General features: G+C 33.0%; 1 protein-coding gene across 1 annotated transcript; it reads left to right on the top strand.

Annotated features, from left to right (window-relative positions):
• The first annotated feature begins 14,309 nt into the window (after positions 1 to 14,309).
• On the top strand, positions 14,310 to 18,131 carry LOC146994434 (uncharacterized). Its single transcript, XM_085827328.1, has 2 exons — positions 14,310 to 14,559; positions 16,735 to 18,131. Exons 1-2 carry the CDS (start codon positions 14,404 to 14,406, stop codon positions 18,118 to 18,120), a joined length of 1,542 nt encoding a protein of 513 aa, XP_085683454.1. The 5' UTR covers positions 14,310 to 14,403; the 3' UTR covers positions 18,121 to 18,131.
• The last annotated feature ends 542 nt before the right edge of the window (positions 18,132 to 18,673 follow it).

Genomic DNA, 18,673 nt, shown 5'->3' with positions numbered 1-18,673 from the left:
TGCAAATTTAGTTTTTGCAGATATTTAACCTGCTAATAAAAAACATTAAAACGTTTTTCTTCCTAAATTAAGGTTATAATATAACAGTTTAGTTCTCTGAGTAGAAATTTTGTAGCTGATTTCCTAAGTAAGAGGCGTGGTCTATAAAAAAAAAAGGTTACTATAAGGCGGATCTGATTATTAGACGTTCATGGACGTTCCTAGACGTTCCTAGACATTCCTAGACGTTCTTCAGCGAGCTGCCATATAATTGCTTTTTCCATCATCTATACCTGCAATCAAGATCTTCAAGCAAAGTTATCAATCTGTTCGCATAGAATCACATCTCCCGCAGATTTTAAATCTGCCTATGAATATTTTCAACGCGTTCCCTTTTTATTATTTGCACTATCCTACACAAGCCACATGCCAATCAGCCTATTAACCGTAAACTCTTTCCTATCCGCTTTTTGCTTTAGTGTTTTTTCGTATATTAAAAAATTATAAAAACCAAAAAAATTATAAAATATAAAAGTACAAAAAAATTATTAAAACCTAAAAACTTATAGAAGAATTATGATATTTAAGTTTTTATTTTCTTATCCCTATCCCTAAACTTTCTCGAGCCTGTGGCTCCCTCTATTGAGCATCAAGTAAATCACTTATGCCAAATTTTTCCTATTTCTGCTCACTTTTAGTAATTCTGATGTGGAGGTACATGGTTTTGAACCATAGGCACTCCGAAAATTGCAAATCATTGGCATTAGACGTTCATGGAAATCCATGGGCCTTATAAGAGATAGACGAACCCAGTTGGTGAGGCGCGCGTCACCGACATGTCCACAAGAAAGAGTAGGGACGATCTGGTTGACTTTAACACTGAAACCTATGGCGTTTGTATCACATAATTGTTTTTAATTATTAAATGGCATACGTTGTATAGTGATAAGATTATGAAAGCTATTTTCTGATATACGTCCATTTTCTTGTAAGGATAATTTAGAACCAGTTCGTATTCTATTAGACAATGGGTCGATGAGAAGTTTTATAATTCGGGACATTTCAGACAAGTGTAAATTACCTGTTATTCAAAAGGAAACTTTGTCCGTATTTGCCTTTGGGGTTAACCAGGCAACAGAACAAACTTACAATGTTGTGAAAGTCAAACTCGTAAACAGAAGTGAACCATCCCTAAATATAGAAATTGAAGCTTTAGAAACAAACCAAATATGTGCAACTAATTTACCTTTTTCTGATATCCGTTTCCAAAATTAACAATGTTAATAGGATTACAATTAGCTGATTCTTGTGAATTCAGTGCCAAAAATATTGCTGTTTTGATCGGAGGAGATTACTATCATGAAGTAATAACTGGTAGACTTAAACGTTTTAAAAATAAACTTATAGCTTCCAAAACAAATATTTGGATAGTGCCTTCAAGGCCGGACAGATTCTAACGGTGAATTGGTAAACATGGACATTATTGTTGACGAAAAATTGGTCTCAACACAGTTAAAGCAGTTTTGGGAATTAGAAACATTGGGAATTGAACAAGGGAAGGAAATTAGTAAAATAGATAATGACATTTTAGAGAATTTTAAGAGAACTATCAAATTTAAAGAAAAGCGATATGAAGTTAAGCTCCCTTGGAATGAAAATTTGTCTGAATTAAAAACGAATTACGTAAATGCAGAAGTTCGCTTTAATAAAATGGTTAAAAGGTTGAGAAATGATCTACTGCTTCATCAGCAGTATCCCTCAGTTATAGAACAGCATTTAAAAATGGGTATAGCTGAGGAAATTGATCAAATTTCTGAAGAAACAGGAAGAATTAATTACATGCGTCACCAGTCGGTTATTCGACCTGATAAACCCGTGTGAGTTGTATTTGATGCATCCAGCCAAGCGAAAAACGAATATTCTTTAAACGATTGTCTCTATTCCGGTCCTAATTTAAATCCACCATTGTTAGAGATATTAATACAATTTCGTACACATAGCATTTACTGCCGACATTGAACAAGCCTTTCTCCAGATTTCTCTGTCACCTGAAGATAGGGATGCTGTATGATTTTTTTGGGCAAATAACCTTACAGATAAGGATGGGAAACCTAACACGAAAATCCTTAGAAGGACTCGCGTTTTGTTTGGAGCTACATCCAGCCCATTTTTGCTTTTCGCTACTATCAAACATCACATAAATACCTTTAAAGAAACAAATCAGAAAGCAGTTAAACTATTGAATGAATGTTTATACGTAGACGATTTAATAGGCGGGGATGAAGACGGAAACGAAGCCAAACTGATATGTGAAGATATTAGAGATATATTGAAGGCTGCTGGTTTCAACATGCGAAAATGGAAACAAATTGTGCGAATTTGCTGGGCATTTTTGACGAATTCGAAAATGGTGAAATCCAGAAAGTTCTGGAACATAAGGTATTGGGATATAAATGGAATTACAAGGAAGAACTTCTGAAGATAGAATCACAAAATCTAACTAATCAAGTTCAAGGGAAAACAAAGCTAATGACAAAAAGAGAAGTCCTTAAAACCATTGGAAAGCTTTACGATCCCATTGGGGGCTATAAATGGAATTACAAGGAAGACCTTCTGAAGATAGAATCAGAAAATCTAACTAATCAAGTTCAAGGGAAAACAAAGCTAATGACAAAAAAAGAAGTTCTTAAAACTATTGGAAAGCTTTACGATCCCATTGGATTCATAAGTCCATTCACTATTAGGGCAAAAATACTAGTGCAGGAAATTTGGCAACTTGGAGTAGATTGAGATGATCCGTTAACATTGGACTTTGAAAACACAATGAAAAAATGGTTTTAATAAATTTTATGATTTAAACAAATGGAAGTCATTCATCCAACATCGACTAATGGAAATACGAGAGGAAACATCCCCTGAGTTCTGGAATTACTGCCATGGAGATGAAAATCCGGCTGATATGCTGACCTGAGAAACAAAGACAAAGTCCACGAAAGTAATAACGTTATCTGAACTATGAAATAGTGACATGTGGGGGCATGGACCTAAGTGGCTATTATAGAGCATCGATTAGTGGCCAAAACTTGCCGAATCAGAAAGAGATTTTAAAGATAATGAAGAGTTTGACCTTCGAAGGGGAGCTGTAGTGAACTCAACAGTCACAGGTGAAAATTCCATTGAGAAGTAATTCATTAAAAGGTATTCGTCATTTAGCAAATTGATTAGAACTACTGCATGGTGCTAATATTGTTTAACAATTATAATAATATTAGCATAATATTGTTTATGGTTTGCGAACATCTGTAGAACCAATCCACCGTTAAAAAAAGAAAGTTTTTTGAGTGCTTCTGAATTGCAGAATGCAACAAAGGTGCTAGTCAAATGTGTACATCATTCTGAACTTAAACCTGAAATTAAGTGCCTGCAGTCGAAACGATCAGTTCCAAGTAATAGTAAGGTTTTATCCTTAACTGTATTTCTTGATGAAGATGAACTTTTAAGAGTTGGTGGGAGAATACGTTTCTCCAATATTTCAGAATACCAGAAACATCAATTTCTTTTACCCAAAAGACATCATTTTACCGAAGTACTCATAGATTATTATCATAAATAACCTCTTCATTCGGGCGTTCAAACAACACTTTCTCTTATTAGACAATTATACTGGATACCTTCCGGACAATAAATAAAAGCATGACATGCTTTCGGACAAGGAACTACACCGTAAACCAAATGATGAGAGACTTACCTAGAGATAGAGTTGTAATAACTAGACCATTCGAAAAAATAGGACTGGACTTTGCAGGTCCATTTATCACCAAGCCTAATTTGAAAAGATCTAGGATTACGTTAAAATCATACATCGCTATATTTATTTGCTTTAGTACAAAGGCTATTCATCTAGAAGTAGTATCGGATTTGTCTACTGAAGCGTTTCTAGCATGTCTTAGAAGGTTTATTGCCAGACGAACTAAACCATCCATTGTTTGGAGTGATAACGCTACGAACTTCAAGGGAACGAAGAATGTTCTTGATAAACGTTTTAGAATTTGTAGATCGGATCCCATTCAACGCTTTAGTTCCGAAGAAGGTATAACATGGAGATTTATTCCTCCTTCTTCCCCGCATTTTGGCGGATTATAGGAGTCTAATATAAAATCAATGAAGAGAATTTGACAAGGGTCGCGAAAACGACAATTTTAAACTTTGAAGAGCTGCATACATTAATTACACAAATAGAAGCCTGTTGAACTCTCGACCTCTGTCACCTATTTCGGCTGCTCCAACAGATCTTCAGCCTTTGACTCCAGGTCATTTCCTAATAGGAGCTCCGCTTTTGTCGATACCAGAACCGAATGATTCTGTAGATTCTTTGACCTTGTCTTCTAGATGGACCTTAATTCAAAAACTTAGAGCTAGTTTCTGGAACCGTTGGAGCGTGGAATATCTTAATCATTTGCAGAACCGTTCAAAATGGAATCAAGTGAAATTCAATCTCAAGGCAGGACAACTAGTCTTGTTAAACGATAAAAACAAGACACCCATGAAGTCGACACTAGCTCGTATCGAGGATACCTTTCTTGGTCCAGATAGAATAGTACGACTCGTAGACGTCAGAACTTCAGATGGAATCTTTCGTCGAGCCGTCTCCAATATCAGTCCACTCCCATTTCGAAATGATGTTGAAGAATAGTCCAATGGGGGCCGGGATGTTCCGGTTTTACTAGAAACTTTCACTCTGGTTTGATTAGAAACAAACTTTTCTCTGCCTCGGAATGGCAACAGTGAGGATTTGACTTTGGATTTGTTATGACACAGCTAGAACGCTGCTCATGAGATGTAACATTAGATTCGATTCTAGATTCTAGATTACATTAATTTTATTATTTTAATAAATCCTTTTAAAACTAGATTGAGTATTTGATTATAGAATTATAGCTGAACCACCGCTTGCAGAAATTTAGATGTGGCATTTAGCTCTGTCGTTAGATTCATAGTTAGATGCTTAGGCAGCGCTGTTCGTTGATTCGAATAGTGTACATTAGTGCGTGCATAAACACTCCTATTTCATCTTTGAAAGAAAGAAAACCTTTTCTTCAATTTGTCCGACTTTATTTTCGACAGCTCCTATTCTGTGTTTATAGCCTCAAATTTATTTTCTATTACGCAGGTTTCGCTCGTTCGATTACGCTATTACGCTCTTTCCATTTTCTCCTGACCTGCTTCAATCTTTGCTTGAACGGCTTCCATTTCCCTTTTAACGGATTCTTCCATTTTTTCCTGACTAGATTACATCTTGTCTTTAAAAGATTTCTGAATCGCTTCGATCTTTTCTTTAACGGTTTCCTGTCCCGATTTAATCACTTCTTTAAAGGATGCTTGGCCAGTTTCCATCTTTTTCTGACTTGCTTACATCTCTCCTTTAACAGAGTTGACCGCCCCTTCCATCTTTTCTTGGAAAGCAGCAAATGCAGTCATCAATTGCCTGAACTGTTCTTCCATCGTTCTTGTAACTGGCATTCAAAAACCTCACTCCTGACACCAAAAATTGTTGCGTGCTTACCGGTTCGTTAGGAATTGAATGCTCAAGTCCGGTGAAAAAAAATGAACAAAGTTTATTATTATCACAACAAAAATGCTTAAATTTTCTCATTCGTGCAGTATTACAATATCTCACAGTAGTTACCTTTCAACTACTCAAACGTTCAAGAGAACTTAGTTCAAGACAGCTAGAGAAAGCTAATCCGCTAATTCGCTACAGTCAACCAGAGCAGTGTTCGAAACAAATTCTTAAAACAACAACTAACTAAATAACGAATTGAGAGGTTTTCACGCCGAAACTCGAAAATAACTATCTATATCTCTTTAGTTATTTAAGACTCTACAATAATTAAATAATTCTTTTATTCATACTCTCAAATGATGAAAACAAAAGTTACACTTAACTCTAAAAAGAACATCATTGTATGTTGCCATTCTGTGAAAACATAAACTGTTACAAAACATAGATAATAATAATATGAATAGATAATGAATAAAAAAACCTATAGAGTAAAGAAAACGATTACATCTGCTTGAAGCTCGTGCAATATTACTCAGAAGCTGCAGTTACAAAAAAATATAAACAAAAATATTAGAGTCAAAATATTGTTCATCCTCCCACCTTGCAATATGAAATTCGGGTTTGAGTATTGCAAAATAATAAAAAATTAAACATTGTTCTCACAAGTCCAATCGATGAGGAACTCTAATTATCCTTCCTGATTTGGTTATCGTGGGCGATTTTAAATGGGTATGGATTATTCTATTTGTTTCTACAGGTACATCATCAATTGGAGTTTGCTCTACCGAAGTATTTTCGCATCGTTCACTTCCGCTGAATTTCGAAGTTCCTCGGCAGTCGATAATTCCAAAGGATAAAGATTTTGTACAGCTCTTATGACTTCTCCATTTTGCACTTTAATTCTGGCTCGTCGACTTTCACCGTCGGCACCTGGAAATAATTGTATGATTTTACCAAGAGGCCAATTTAATCTCCTTTTGTCATCGCTTCCGATTAAGACAATGTCTCCTTCTTTTAATTTACAACTTCTAGCGAATTTTTTGCTTGTTGTTTTCAAAGCCTGGTTAACATTTTGGATATAACGCAATCTACGTTTATAAAAGCTAGAATTGAAGTCATGTTTCACAATTAACACTGAATAGTTTTGTATTTCTCGTAAAAAATTTCCAGGTGTTATGGAAGTGGGACTTGAATCAGCCGATACAACTGTTAAAGGTCTATCATTTAAGATAGCTTCACAGTTACACAAAACAGTACACATTTTCTCATAACTAAGGCAAGCTCTCCCAAGAACTTTTCTTAATATTCTTTTCATCATTCCTATGAGGCGTTCCCACCAGCCACCCCCACCATGGAGCGCCTAGGGGAATGAACTTCCAAATAATACGTTCATTAGCTCCTTTTTTTGCAATTTCATTGAAATCGATTGAAGCAAGTGCATTGCATGCTCCAACAAAATTTGTTCCATTATCAGTATAAATTATGGATGGCTTCCCACGTCTAGCAGAAAAACGATGAAACGCTTGTAGAAATGTATCTGTCGTTAAGGATGTAACCAGTTCCAAATGAACACAACGGTACAATGCGCAAGTGAATAGGCAAATCCATGCCTTTTTGTAGTCTCTTAGAAATATAGGTCCAGCATAATCTATGCCAGTTATTTGAAATACTGAGGCATCCTGTACCCGATCTCTAGGAAGTGGTGGCGCTGGTGGGTTAACATTTTTGTTTGAATAACGCTTACATGTTATACAAGTTTTCAAAACGGATGACACAACTCTTCTTCCAGCTAATATCCAAAATCTTTCTCTTAAGAAATTTAGGACGTGAGAAACTCCAACATGTCCTTTCAACTTATGTTCTTCCATAATTAAACTTTTATAAGAGGATGATCACTTGGCTAAATAGCAGGAGTTCTGAACTCAGATGTATCTTCTCTTTGAAATATTGCTGTTTTAGTTCTGATGTTAGTAATATTAAGACAAAGATAATCTCCACATCGTTCCCAAATCATTCCTAATACATTTGTGGTACTAGAGGAGTTATCTGTTGGGTCACTATATTCCCAACCACGCAATTCTAGCTCTCTTGTAGATAAAGTATCTGATGCAACTTGTATGAATTGTTGCAATTCTAAATCATTTTTCACACTCGCTAAACAATTATCTACATAAAAGCTCTTCTTCAATTGCTCAATAATATCCACTTTATACTTTGGGTTTCCATTTAGTTGTTTCAAAGTGGATTCTAGAATATGGTGAATTACAGAAACTAGCAAGAAAGGGCTGCTTGTAACTCCAAATACTACCCTACAATGCCTGTAATACTTCAGTTTTCCATCAGTTCTATACCATAAGAATTTTAGATAGTCTTTATCCTTATGGTTGAGACTTATTTGTAAGAATGCTTTTCGTATATCTGCAGAAACTCCTATTCTGTTCATTCGGAATCTATGAATAATTGAAGGAATCAGTTCAATAAGGTTCTGACCTTTTTCTAGACAATCATTGAGACTAGGGGATCCTTTTTGTTTGGCCGAAGCATCAAACACTGGCCTGATTCGTGTAGTACTGTTTTCTTTTACTACGTGTCGATGTGGTAGATAATGGCATGTTACATCAATTTCGCTTTTTGGTACTTCTTCTATGATGCCTTCTTGTTCCCATTCACTAAAAACTTCTCCATAAGCATCAGCTTTTAGTCGTTTTACTGTAGAAGCTAATCTCTTTACAGCTAAGTCATAGTTATCTTTTAACGGTAGATGGTTATCAAGCCATGGCAAGCTGACTTGAAAACGCCCCTCTTCGTTCACCTTTACAGTAGACAAGAAATGATCTCCTGCTTCTTCTTGAAGTTCCAATTTACTTTTCTTTGATGGATCTAGAATTCCAAGTGAATCTAGAGACCATAGATTGGATATCAATATTTCCTTATTCAACATGGATGTGACGAGCAGTGCGGAATTGTCCGAGATCTCACGCATACCATTTTTCCCAAAAAGAGTCCAACCAAGTTTTGCTTCTATAGCAGCAAGGCCTGAAGTAAGCAATTTAAATTCTCCGGTCATCAACTTCCCTGCAATGTCAGCGCCAATAAGTATTTCTATTGGTCCATTACTATCGTCGCATACGGATATATTGTTCTCTTTAAGCTCTTGAATCCACTCGCCATTAGCAACTGGTGGTATACTTCCACAAATAATATCTTGGCTAAGAGCTTTGAAGTTACAATGATAAGTTCCATCCGTTTTAGACAAGAACACTGTAAAAACATCGTGGTTTATGACATCAGTACATGACCCGCCAAATAATGAATGGCTCAATCTTTCTTTAGATGAACTCTCAAATTTCATTTCATCTGCAGTGCTTTTTAAAATATAAGATCTCTGTGAAGCTGAATCGATAATAGCACGGGCCTGGCGCTTTCTATCTCGCCCTTTCAATGTAACCGTTAAATTTTGCAAAAACACATTTGTTGTTCTCGCCAAATTGGCGAGGGTTTCATCTCGTTCAAGTACTGCATCCGTATTTCCATCCTTATTCGTGCTAACAGGAACTGGAGATTTTGATTCAGCTTGGATATTTCTACATAAAAGTATGTGGTGTTTCTTCCCACAAATCACACACGATGTTCGTTTTTTACATTTAGCTATTACATGTTTTCTGTCTAAACATAAAAAGCAACTGTGACTATTTAGGACTGCTTCTTGCCTTTCCTCAGACGTCATCTTTCTTGCTTTAACGCAATCACCAGATGCATGATTTCCAGCACAAAAAATACATCCAGTTAAATTTTGTTCAGATGTTGCTATTAGAGTAGAAGCAGAAGGTGTTTTGGAAAATTCTCCACGGTTTTTGAAACCAAAGTGTTTAACATTCCCAGGCTTAAGTGTCTGATATTTAGTAAAGCACTGAGTAGCTATAGATACTCTCTCTTCACCTTCAATTTCATCGAGCAAAAATGAAAGCAAACTATCTAAATCCATGCGATGTGTTGACGCAAATTTTTCTTTTTGCTCACTACTCTGACTGCGATTAATAACTCGGAATCTTTGCCATGCTCTTAATGTATCATCCGGCAATGGCGATTCGACTAGAGGATATAACATCGCCGCGTATTTATCAATAGCAACACCCAGGACTTCTAACGCTCTTAGTTTCGATTCTAAGTTATCATAGAGTTTTCGTAATGAAAATTTCTGCTGAGAGTTTTTTAATAATACTAACGAAAGTAGATCTCTAACATAGACTTCTATAAGAAGGTCTTCTTTCCCAAAACGCGATTGTAGTTGTTCTAAATCTTTGCTATAACTTTCGCCACCAGGCGGAAAGCTTTTGATTAACTCTTCAGAAGATGACCCTTTTTCCATAGACTGCAATAAATATGCAAATTTATCATGATCATCTAAATTGGGATCATTATCGATCTTTTTAAACTGGCCTCAAAATCCTAACCAGCTTTTAATATTCTCATCGAAAATCGGAAGTTTAAGCTTAGGATAACGAATAGTAGAATTTTGAGTTAAGCTTTCATTAACAACAGAAACGTTTTCCTTTTCAGCTAAAATCGAAACTAATTTAATTTCTACCATTCTCCACTTATCAATATAGCATTTCGACTCATCAAACTCGTTATTTATCACAGTTTCATCTTTTTCAATTTTAATCAATTCTTCTCTATAAGTCTGTTCTATTTCAATCATAGGTTTTGCTTTGTCCTCAACTAATTTAAGTTTCGAAATTTTTCCGTCTAAAGATAAATCATTTTCATTCTTCTCAAAATCATTTAAAGCTTTTGTAAACAATCTCCTAAACTGAGATCGTTTGCACTTCACTACTTACAGATAACAATCCTGTCGCGGGCGCCAAATGTTAAAAAATTCTGACCAAATTTGTTACCTCAAGAACTATTTATTACTCGAAAATAACTATCTATATCTCTTTAGTTATTTAAGACTCTACAATAATTAAATAGTTCTTTTATGCATACTCTCAAATGATGAAAACAAAAGTTACACTTAACTCTCTAAAAAGAACATCATTGTATGTTGCCATTCTGTGAAAACATAAACTGTTACAAAACATAGATAATAATAATATAATAGATAATGAATAAAAAAAACCTATAGAGTAAAGAAAACGATTACATCTGCTTGAAGCTCGTGCAATATTACTCAGAAGCTGCAGTTACAAAAAAATATAAACAAAAATATTAGAGTCAAAATATTGTTCACTTAAGTTGGTAACAAATAAGATAACTTTTTTATAATTTTATCCCGGAAATTTCTTCTTCCTTTCATTAGGCTTTTCTAACCGTTAACTGCCCTTTTTACACACATTCTTATTTACTTGGTATACCTCCTTTTATCAGAATGTACTGGTAAAAGCTTTTCTTAAGGCCATATAACAGTCACTAGGATTTGGATACGGATACTGATACAAGATTTTATTTTACCAGAAATCAACTATGTAAGAAATAAAAATATGTGCAATATCCTGATTAATTTACCGTTAGCTTTCAATGCTAATTTATATAATGATCTAATATTTAATTATTGAAATTTATTAAGAAGATTTTAATACCAAATTAAAACTTAGCTACTGGATTAGTTATAAAAAGTAAATTTTCAAATCCTTTCATTTAAAATATGCATATTAGTCCGCATTTTGTAAAGATTAAAAATCTGAATTTTTAATTATCATTAAATTATATGATACGTTCACATGATTTAATAAGGTTCAGGACTTATTTATTATGTTGAATTTATATCGTACACAATCCACTTTTTCATTGCAGTAATGTTTTCACTTAATCAAACAAGCTTTTTAATCGTTGTGCCAATCTTTATTTAGTACAAACACTTATGTAATGAGACAGGAACACACACACAAAAAAATAAAGTTTTATATTGTTTTAAATTTATTTAAAGTCCATATAGCTTTCTTCTGTGAGGTGCAGAAGCACATTAATACAAACCACTAATTTGCCACTCAAAAAGTACTCTCTTTTATTTGATATAAATTATGATTTCAGGTTTCTACTCTGTCAGGCCCCGCATGGGATCACATCAGGAACTGGCAAGAGCAGGACTTTAATTTCCTGCTGAAAGCCAGTATAACCGCAAAGTTCCAAAGTATGATACTGGCCAAGATTCTTAATATAGGGGTCTAGTCTGGACACCGGTCGAGATCGATATCGGAAAACCAGTCGGGATTCTCTTTCCACTCGACAGCTGAAGCGAGAGCGAGTCTGGCCCCTTCAAATTCCGTCGGCGGAAAGTGAAGTGGAAATTCCGTGCGGAAGTGACGTTTATTGCATAGCAACCAGTTTATCTCACCTCTACATTGCTCCAGGCTCAGGGAAAGGGGGTAGTTTGTTGTCAAAGGGACTGTTTCGCACGTGCTTAATACTGAGGATGGCGGTAGAAAAAAAATCGTGTTTGAGTAAATAGCGAAATTTTTTGAAAAAATATGCTGCTGAATTTAGTAAAGAGTATGGAAAAAAGAAATGGGGAACGTTAATGGATATTTTAAATGCAGAAAGAAATGGCCTTTTCAAAACTTCAGGTATGTGCAGAAACGTAAACATAATTTTACAATCTTTTACAAAATGATTTACTATGATCTTTTACAAAATGGAAATTTTCTAAAAGGTTACATGTTTGTAAACTATTTGTTAACAGGAATTTTATGATTAAAATACATTATTTTGTCTGAAAAGGTTAATGCAACAACGTCGTAAGTCAAATCATTGAAATATAGCACCGCGTACGCGTGTTTAATTTTCCTAATGAATTTGAATCAAAAAAAATTTTAATTTTTAGCAACCCATGATTATATCAATAATTTTATTTATTCAGGAATTATACCTATCACGTAGGTACAAATATACTACGTATCGTAGATACCAATAAGCAGTGAGTAAAAATATAACAAACATTTAACAAAAGTAATAGGAAGAAAAAAAAAATTAAATAACTATAGGTTAAATCATAAAACATATTATCTCGCACACACACACACACACACATATATATTAACATATGAAGTGAAAGGAAATTGCAATACATATTCCTATTAATACACTTTTTAAATCGATCCCACCAGTGACCCTGTGGTAAAATCGCTGAACACTGGTAGTTCGGCTGAGGTCCGAATACAGCAAACGGGTTTGTTGCATTGCCAACATATCTCTGATAACCAATATATCTGTCATTACCAACATATTTCTCGTAATTTCCAAAAGCATAAAAAATTAAGGCATACAAAACCTGTTTTAAATAAATAACTATATGAATATATAAATGTATTATAAATATATTAATATATGCAGTGAAAGGAAATTGCAGTACATATTCCTATTTATGCCCTTTTTAAGTCGATCCCACTAATGGCCGAACGGTAAAATCTCCGAACACTGGTAATGCGGTCCGAGGTTCGAATCCCGCGAACGGGCTGGACGCATGCGTGTAGATAGATATATCATTGATAACTTCCAGAAGCATAGAAGTTTAAGGCACAGAAAATCTGTTTTAAATATAAATATATATATATATATATATAACTGTATAAATATATTAACAGATGCAGTGAAAGGAATTGCAGTATATTTATACCCTTTTTTTAAATCGATCTCACCAGCGGCCGGTAAAATCGCTAAACACTAGAAGTTCGGTCGAAGGTTGGAATTCCGCGAACGGGCTGGTTGCATGGACGTTTTCGTGGTTTTCCCCATGTGTTACGTGTATATGAGCTAGTTTTCCTTAGAATGTTCTCCACGAAGGCAACCCTCACTTTAGGCAGATAGCCCTCGAGGCTTTGCCGTAATTACATAAAACCAAAACTAAGCATTTTTTAGATCTGAATAAATATACACAAAACTGATGTAATATCTAAAAGTAGACCACATTAAAAAATCTGATAACTAATTATAAATCTTGCATTATAATATTGACAAAAATTTAACCGAAAATTATACAGGAATTTAACTTGTTTTATACAGGAAATTCTAGAAACTATTGGAAATTGACGATATCGATACAGTTAAAACTACTTAAATAAATTTTTGAACTCAAAGCAATTTAATGCAAATGTTGAATTTAGGATGTGCATAGTTTGAATTATATACTGAATATTCTTTAATGCATGTCTAATGTATTACATTTTTATACACTACAAATTCAAATAAAAGTAGAAGGAAATACATTATAATTTAAAACATAAAATTTCAAAATTTATAAATTACTCATCAAAACATGAAATTAAGTACATTGATATATACATTAGTTTAAAAATTACAATTTTAAATTAAAAGTATACACCCCTTCTTTATATGTGAAATAGAAAAATACCAAATATATTATTTTCACTAAAATTTAATTAAGGCATTGGTAATGTAGAATAAATAAATAATGTAGAATCGTCAGCATCAAATGCGTTATTTCTATAGCGAAATACTCGAGTTTTTCACAAATCTTAAGAAATTAAAATATCTATTACGTACACTTTCAAAAACAATCCGTGACCTCCGCCGTCCTCAGTTTAGCTCTAAAACGACAGTTAGAAACTTAAACGGCAGTTGTCCAGCTGACGGAAAAATTTCCGACGCGTCGATCTCTGTAATGATCGAGACGATGACACCAGACTCGCGCTCTGTCAGTACCTCCTATATACGAAGCCAAGCCTCTAGGGTTGCTTGAACGGTCTGACGTCATCTAAGTCGTCATTCCTACCATCTTCCTCGTGGCAAAGAAAGAAAGAATATACTTCGGTGTCGTAGCGTAGTGAACTGACTGTTGTTTCAAAGTGTAGTGTGCTCTAATAGAACATTTTTAATTTAAATTACTTTATTTATTTTTTATTATGCCACATAAATGCTGTGTTGCAACATGCAAAGGAAATTATAAGAATGGCCCGAAGGTGGCTGTATTTAGTTTTCCTACGGAAGAACAACTGAGAAAACAATGGATTTGGAACTGCAAACGAAAAGATGGATTCAAGCCTACGAAACATTCAAAGGTAAGCATGCATTTCATTTTTAAATTAGAAAATTCCTGAAAGATTAATGTCATTGAAAGAAACATGACTTGAAAATGCGAAAACAAAAAATTCTCAATGCAAGGGAAATAATTTACTAAAGTTCCATTGCATTCAACCATAGAAAATAAAACGAAGTTTTAATTACTTTCTATACAAGCATAGTTATATATTTATTTACTAGGCAGAAATTTCTCTTATCCCATTATGAATGAGTATTATTAATGAATTCTTTCAGTAATTTATATTTTCGGCGTCGGGATCTTTATAACACGCACATTGATTTGGGATTGATTAATCTTTCAGGAATTTATGTTATACAGAGCTTATACTGAATTTTAAAGTGATTATAAAATGGACCCTTTTCTCAATAACTAGTCAATAGAAAATCCACCAACCTTATAAAGTTCATATTATAACTTTAAGTAGATAAATATAAAATGCTTCAAGTCGTAATTTTAAAGCCGTTAATTTAAAGTTGTTTTAGATATAAGTATTTAACTGTTTGGGTATACTATTTCTTTTGATTTAGATAAGTCTCGTTCCACCTATTTTATTTATTTATTTATTTTTTTTTCTTTTTAAAACTGAATGTATGCAATGCCCCTTTATTATATGCTAGGAGCATTTGAGAATGCATTTTGCTCGTAACTCATGTGAACAGGAAATTAATGCTAATTATGCAATGTTCTAAACTTTATTAATTCTAAAATCCTTAAAAAAATTATGAAATATATGTAAAAGAAAACAATCGTAGAAATGGACTAGTTTTGACAGTAATTATTTTAATTTCTGGAATAAGTTACAAGGTGTTTAAATTAAACTGTCTTGTTCAAATAATATTGCCTAAGATTGTAAGCTTACTAGTTTTCATTACATGTTAGCATAAATCCTAATTAGCCTATTAAATTGTTTCATGCACACACACATCTATAAAAGTACGAGTTTCTTATGCCAATAACACCTACCTTGTTACAGTGGTTCACTTGCTACTGGCAGTAAGTTCTTGTGGGCTTGAAATTTACATTAATTTCTTATCTAAAAACACTTATATAAGGGGTTTTGTTTATTTATACTTGTTGCAGTGGAATATGAAAATGTTTCATTGTATTAATAAGTTATTTAACTTTTAAAATTTTTGAAAAAAGTTAAGAAAATTATATGGAAAATAAGCAATCTAGTGAGCCTTCCACAGTAATATAATGTCAAACACGATTGATGAATGTGAATATTTCACTCCAAAATTACATAAGAATAGCCTAAAATATTTAATTACTGCAAATAAACTGTTAAATATACAAATTCTTGTTTTTTTCTTTGTGTATCATATTTTAGCACTTATACATGTTTTAATAATTCAAGAAAAATGAATTTTTTTAATGACTAATGATGTTTTATGCTCTTAAATATAAACATTCATAGGCACACAAGTAAATTTGTACTTCTGGTTGTGAACATATCATTTGTAAAAATGTTTAGAAAAAGAGCCAGTAACTTTATATTTGAATGGTACGAATGAATGTGGTTAATCTTATTCTTATCCATCAACTGATGGTTAATCTTATTCTTTTTATAACTGTATTATCACCATTTTGAATATAATTCCATAACCAAGTGTTGTTTTCAAATAACTGAAGAAAGAAATATTTAGGATGTAGCAATTATATATACATGAGCAATTGTATGTTACCTGAGGATGTATCAATTAAATATTACTTATGTTATATGCATTTGACATATGACAACAAACATGTGCTAATTATTTGCACTTTTCAAAACTTTATGACAGCATCCATGGCTCTTTTTAGCCCAAAAGAGTTAATAGTTTTGTTTTAAGATTTTGCATTATTCACTCTAAATGGCTGCATCACTTTTTTGCGTTGTGCACTTTAAATGGCTATATCTCTTCAAATTGTTACCATCCAAACATTATCGCCCTGTATTATTTTTAAAGAAATTAAATGATGAACGTTTTCCACAACGGTAACCCTTCCCTTAAGCAGATAGCTCTTGAGTGCTTTGCCATGATTAAATAAAAATACAATAAAACCCTTATTAGACTGTGCATGTATTTAAAGGATGGCGAATGCTTACGATTTTATAATTGTTTAACCTTTTGATACATGTTTATTTATTTGTTCTTTTTCATATTAAAAGGTGTGTGAACTTCACTTCAAGCAAGAGGATGTTCTGAGGCAAACTGAATTCTTTGATGAGAAAACTGGAAAGAAGATCATTATACCATTGTCATATCCTCGTTTAAAGAATGGTGCAATTCCAAGTCTGTTTCCTGATGGTCCGAGTCATCTTAGTTCCAGTGTTTCATCAAGGGAATCACCAGAGCATAAAAGACTCAAAAGAGAACAAGATGCACTCGAAAAAGCCTTAGCCTGTAGCTTAGCTGAAAAGGAAGAGTATGAACGAAAACAAATGTTTTATAATTTAGATGAACTAAAAATTTGTTTTAATACTGTGAATTTACCAGATAACTGGATAGTTATACACAGGCCTATACATACTATGATTCTTAATATTTCTAATGACAATCATCCAAGAATTCTAAAATCATTATTGATTGATTGTAATTTGAATATATCTGTAGCAATTAGAAATATACCTATTAAATCACTGAAGCAATATGTAATCCCATCAAAAATTAACAACCTTAAAGATCTTTTAAGTATTTTAGAGAAATTAGACCTATTTGCCTCAAATGATTCATCTGAAGACAGTATTCAAAATTATTTACAAATTGTAAATGAATTAATGACAATTTTAAAAGAGAAAATTCCACATAAAAACAATGAAATAAAATTTCTCGTTGAGCAACTATCAAACTTGAATTCAGAAAAACAACAATATAGGTATTCTGCAGACTTTCTAATATTTTCCACTTTACTTCACACAATTTCACCACATGCATATAATTTTATTCGAAATTCAGAAAATATTATTATGCCTCATCCACGGACCATTCAAAAAATTTTTTCAGATTTTAATATATATCCAATAAATGAACAATACAACCAAAAGTTCCTAAGCTACATAAAATTTAAATTTCAAGAACTATCAGAAAAAGATCTGCTTGTTATTTTAATGATTGATGAAATTCATCTAAATCAAGCATTTGATTATAAAGGTGGTAATTTGTGTGGAATGGCATATAATTGCAAAAACGCTGCATCTAGTGCATATGTTTTCATGATTCGCAGCCTATTATCTGTTTATAAGGATGTTGTACATATTTTGCCGGTGAAAACACTTAGTGCGGATAATTTGTATATTTATATTAAAAAAATTGTTGTGGGATTAAAAAATATTGGGTTTAAAATTATTGCTATTGTCACTGACAATAATTCGATTAATAAAAAGGCTATGTCTCTGTTTTCCGAACCACCTAAAGTTAGTATTGTTTATCAAAACCCTGTTGACAAATCTAGGCCAATGTTTTTTATTATTGATACAGTGCATATTTTAAAATGCATTAGAAATAACTGGATAAATCAAAAAAATAATAATCAGTATGTTTTTCCCAAGTTTTGATGATGCTTCACATATTGAAACTGCATCTTTTTCTTGTATTAAAAAATTACATGAATCTGAAACTGGTAAGTTATTAAAGTATGCTTATGGTCTGACAATAAAAGCTCTATATCCAACTAACTTAGAAAAACAAAGTGTAAAGCTTGCATTGCAGATTTTTAATGATAATGTTGTTGAAGCATTATTTTCTTTTGGGCAGCAGAAACAAATAATAAATTTCCAAGAAACTGGAAACTTTATTAAAATAATAAACACATGGTGGTCAATTGTAAATGTGAAATCTATTTTTAAAGGGGTTCATAAAAATAATGTATTTGAAACACCTTTCACTGTGGCAGAAAATGATGAAAAATATGTTTTTATGAATAACTTTTTGAATTGGCTAGATAGTTGGAAAAATTTGAATTTAACCTCTGGTTGCCTAACCAAAGAAACTCACTTTGCAGTATACCATACAACGTATGCTTTAATTGAGATATCAAGGTATTGTATAAATGAGTTGGGTTTTAAATACCTTTTACTTGGAAAAATACACAGATATGTTAGAGGCTAG

Source organism: Stegodyphus dumicola, chromosome 11 (genome assembly GCF_044657685.1).
Source record: "Stegodyphus dumicola isolate Sdum_Otavi_A_Nest chromosome 11, ASM4465768v1".
In the NCBI taxonomy this organism is placed as follows: domain Eukaryota; kingdom Metazoa; phylum Arthropoda; class Arachnida; order Araneae; family Eresidae; genus Stegodyphus; species Stegodyphus dumicola.
The sequence above is the reverse complement of the archived record's forward strand: the minus strand, read 5'-3'. Positions and strand labels throughout refer to the sequence as shown.

What these genes read in the sequence shown, in the direction of transcription:
- LOC146994434 (XM_085827328.1), top strand. Translation starts at nt 14,404, where the DNA reads ATGCCACATAAATGCTGTGTTGCAACATGCAAAGGAAATTATAAGAAT. An exon ending in AGCCTACGAAACATTCAAAG is followed by an intron (nt 14,560 to 16,734) that starts GTAAGCATGCAT and finishes TCATATTAAAAG; the next exon opens with GTGTGTGAACTTCACTTCAA.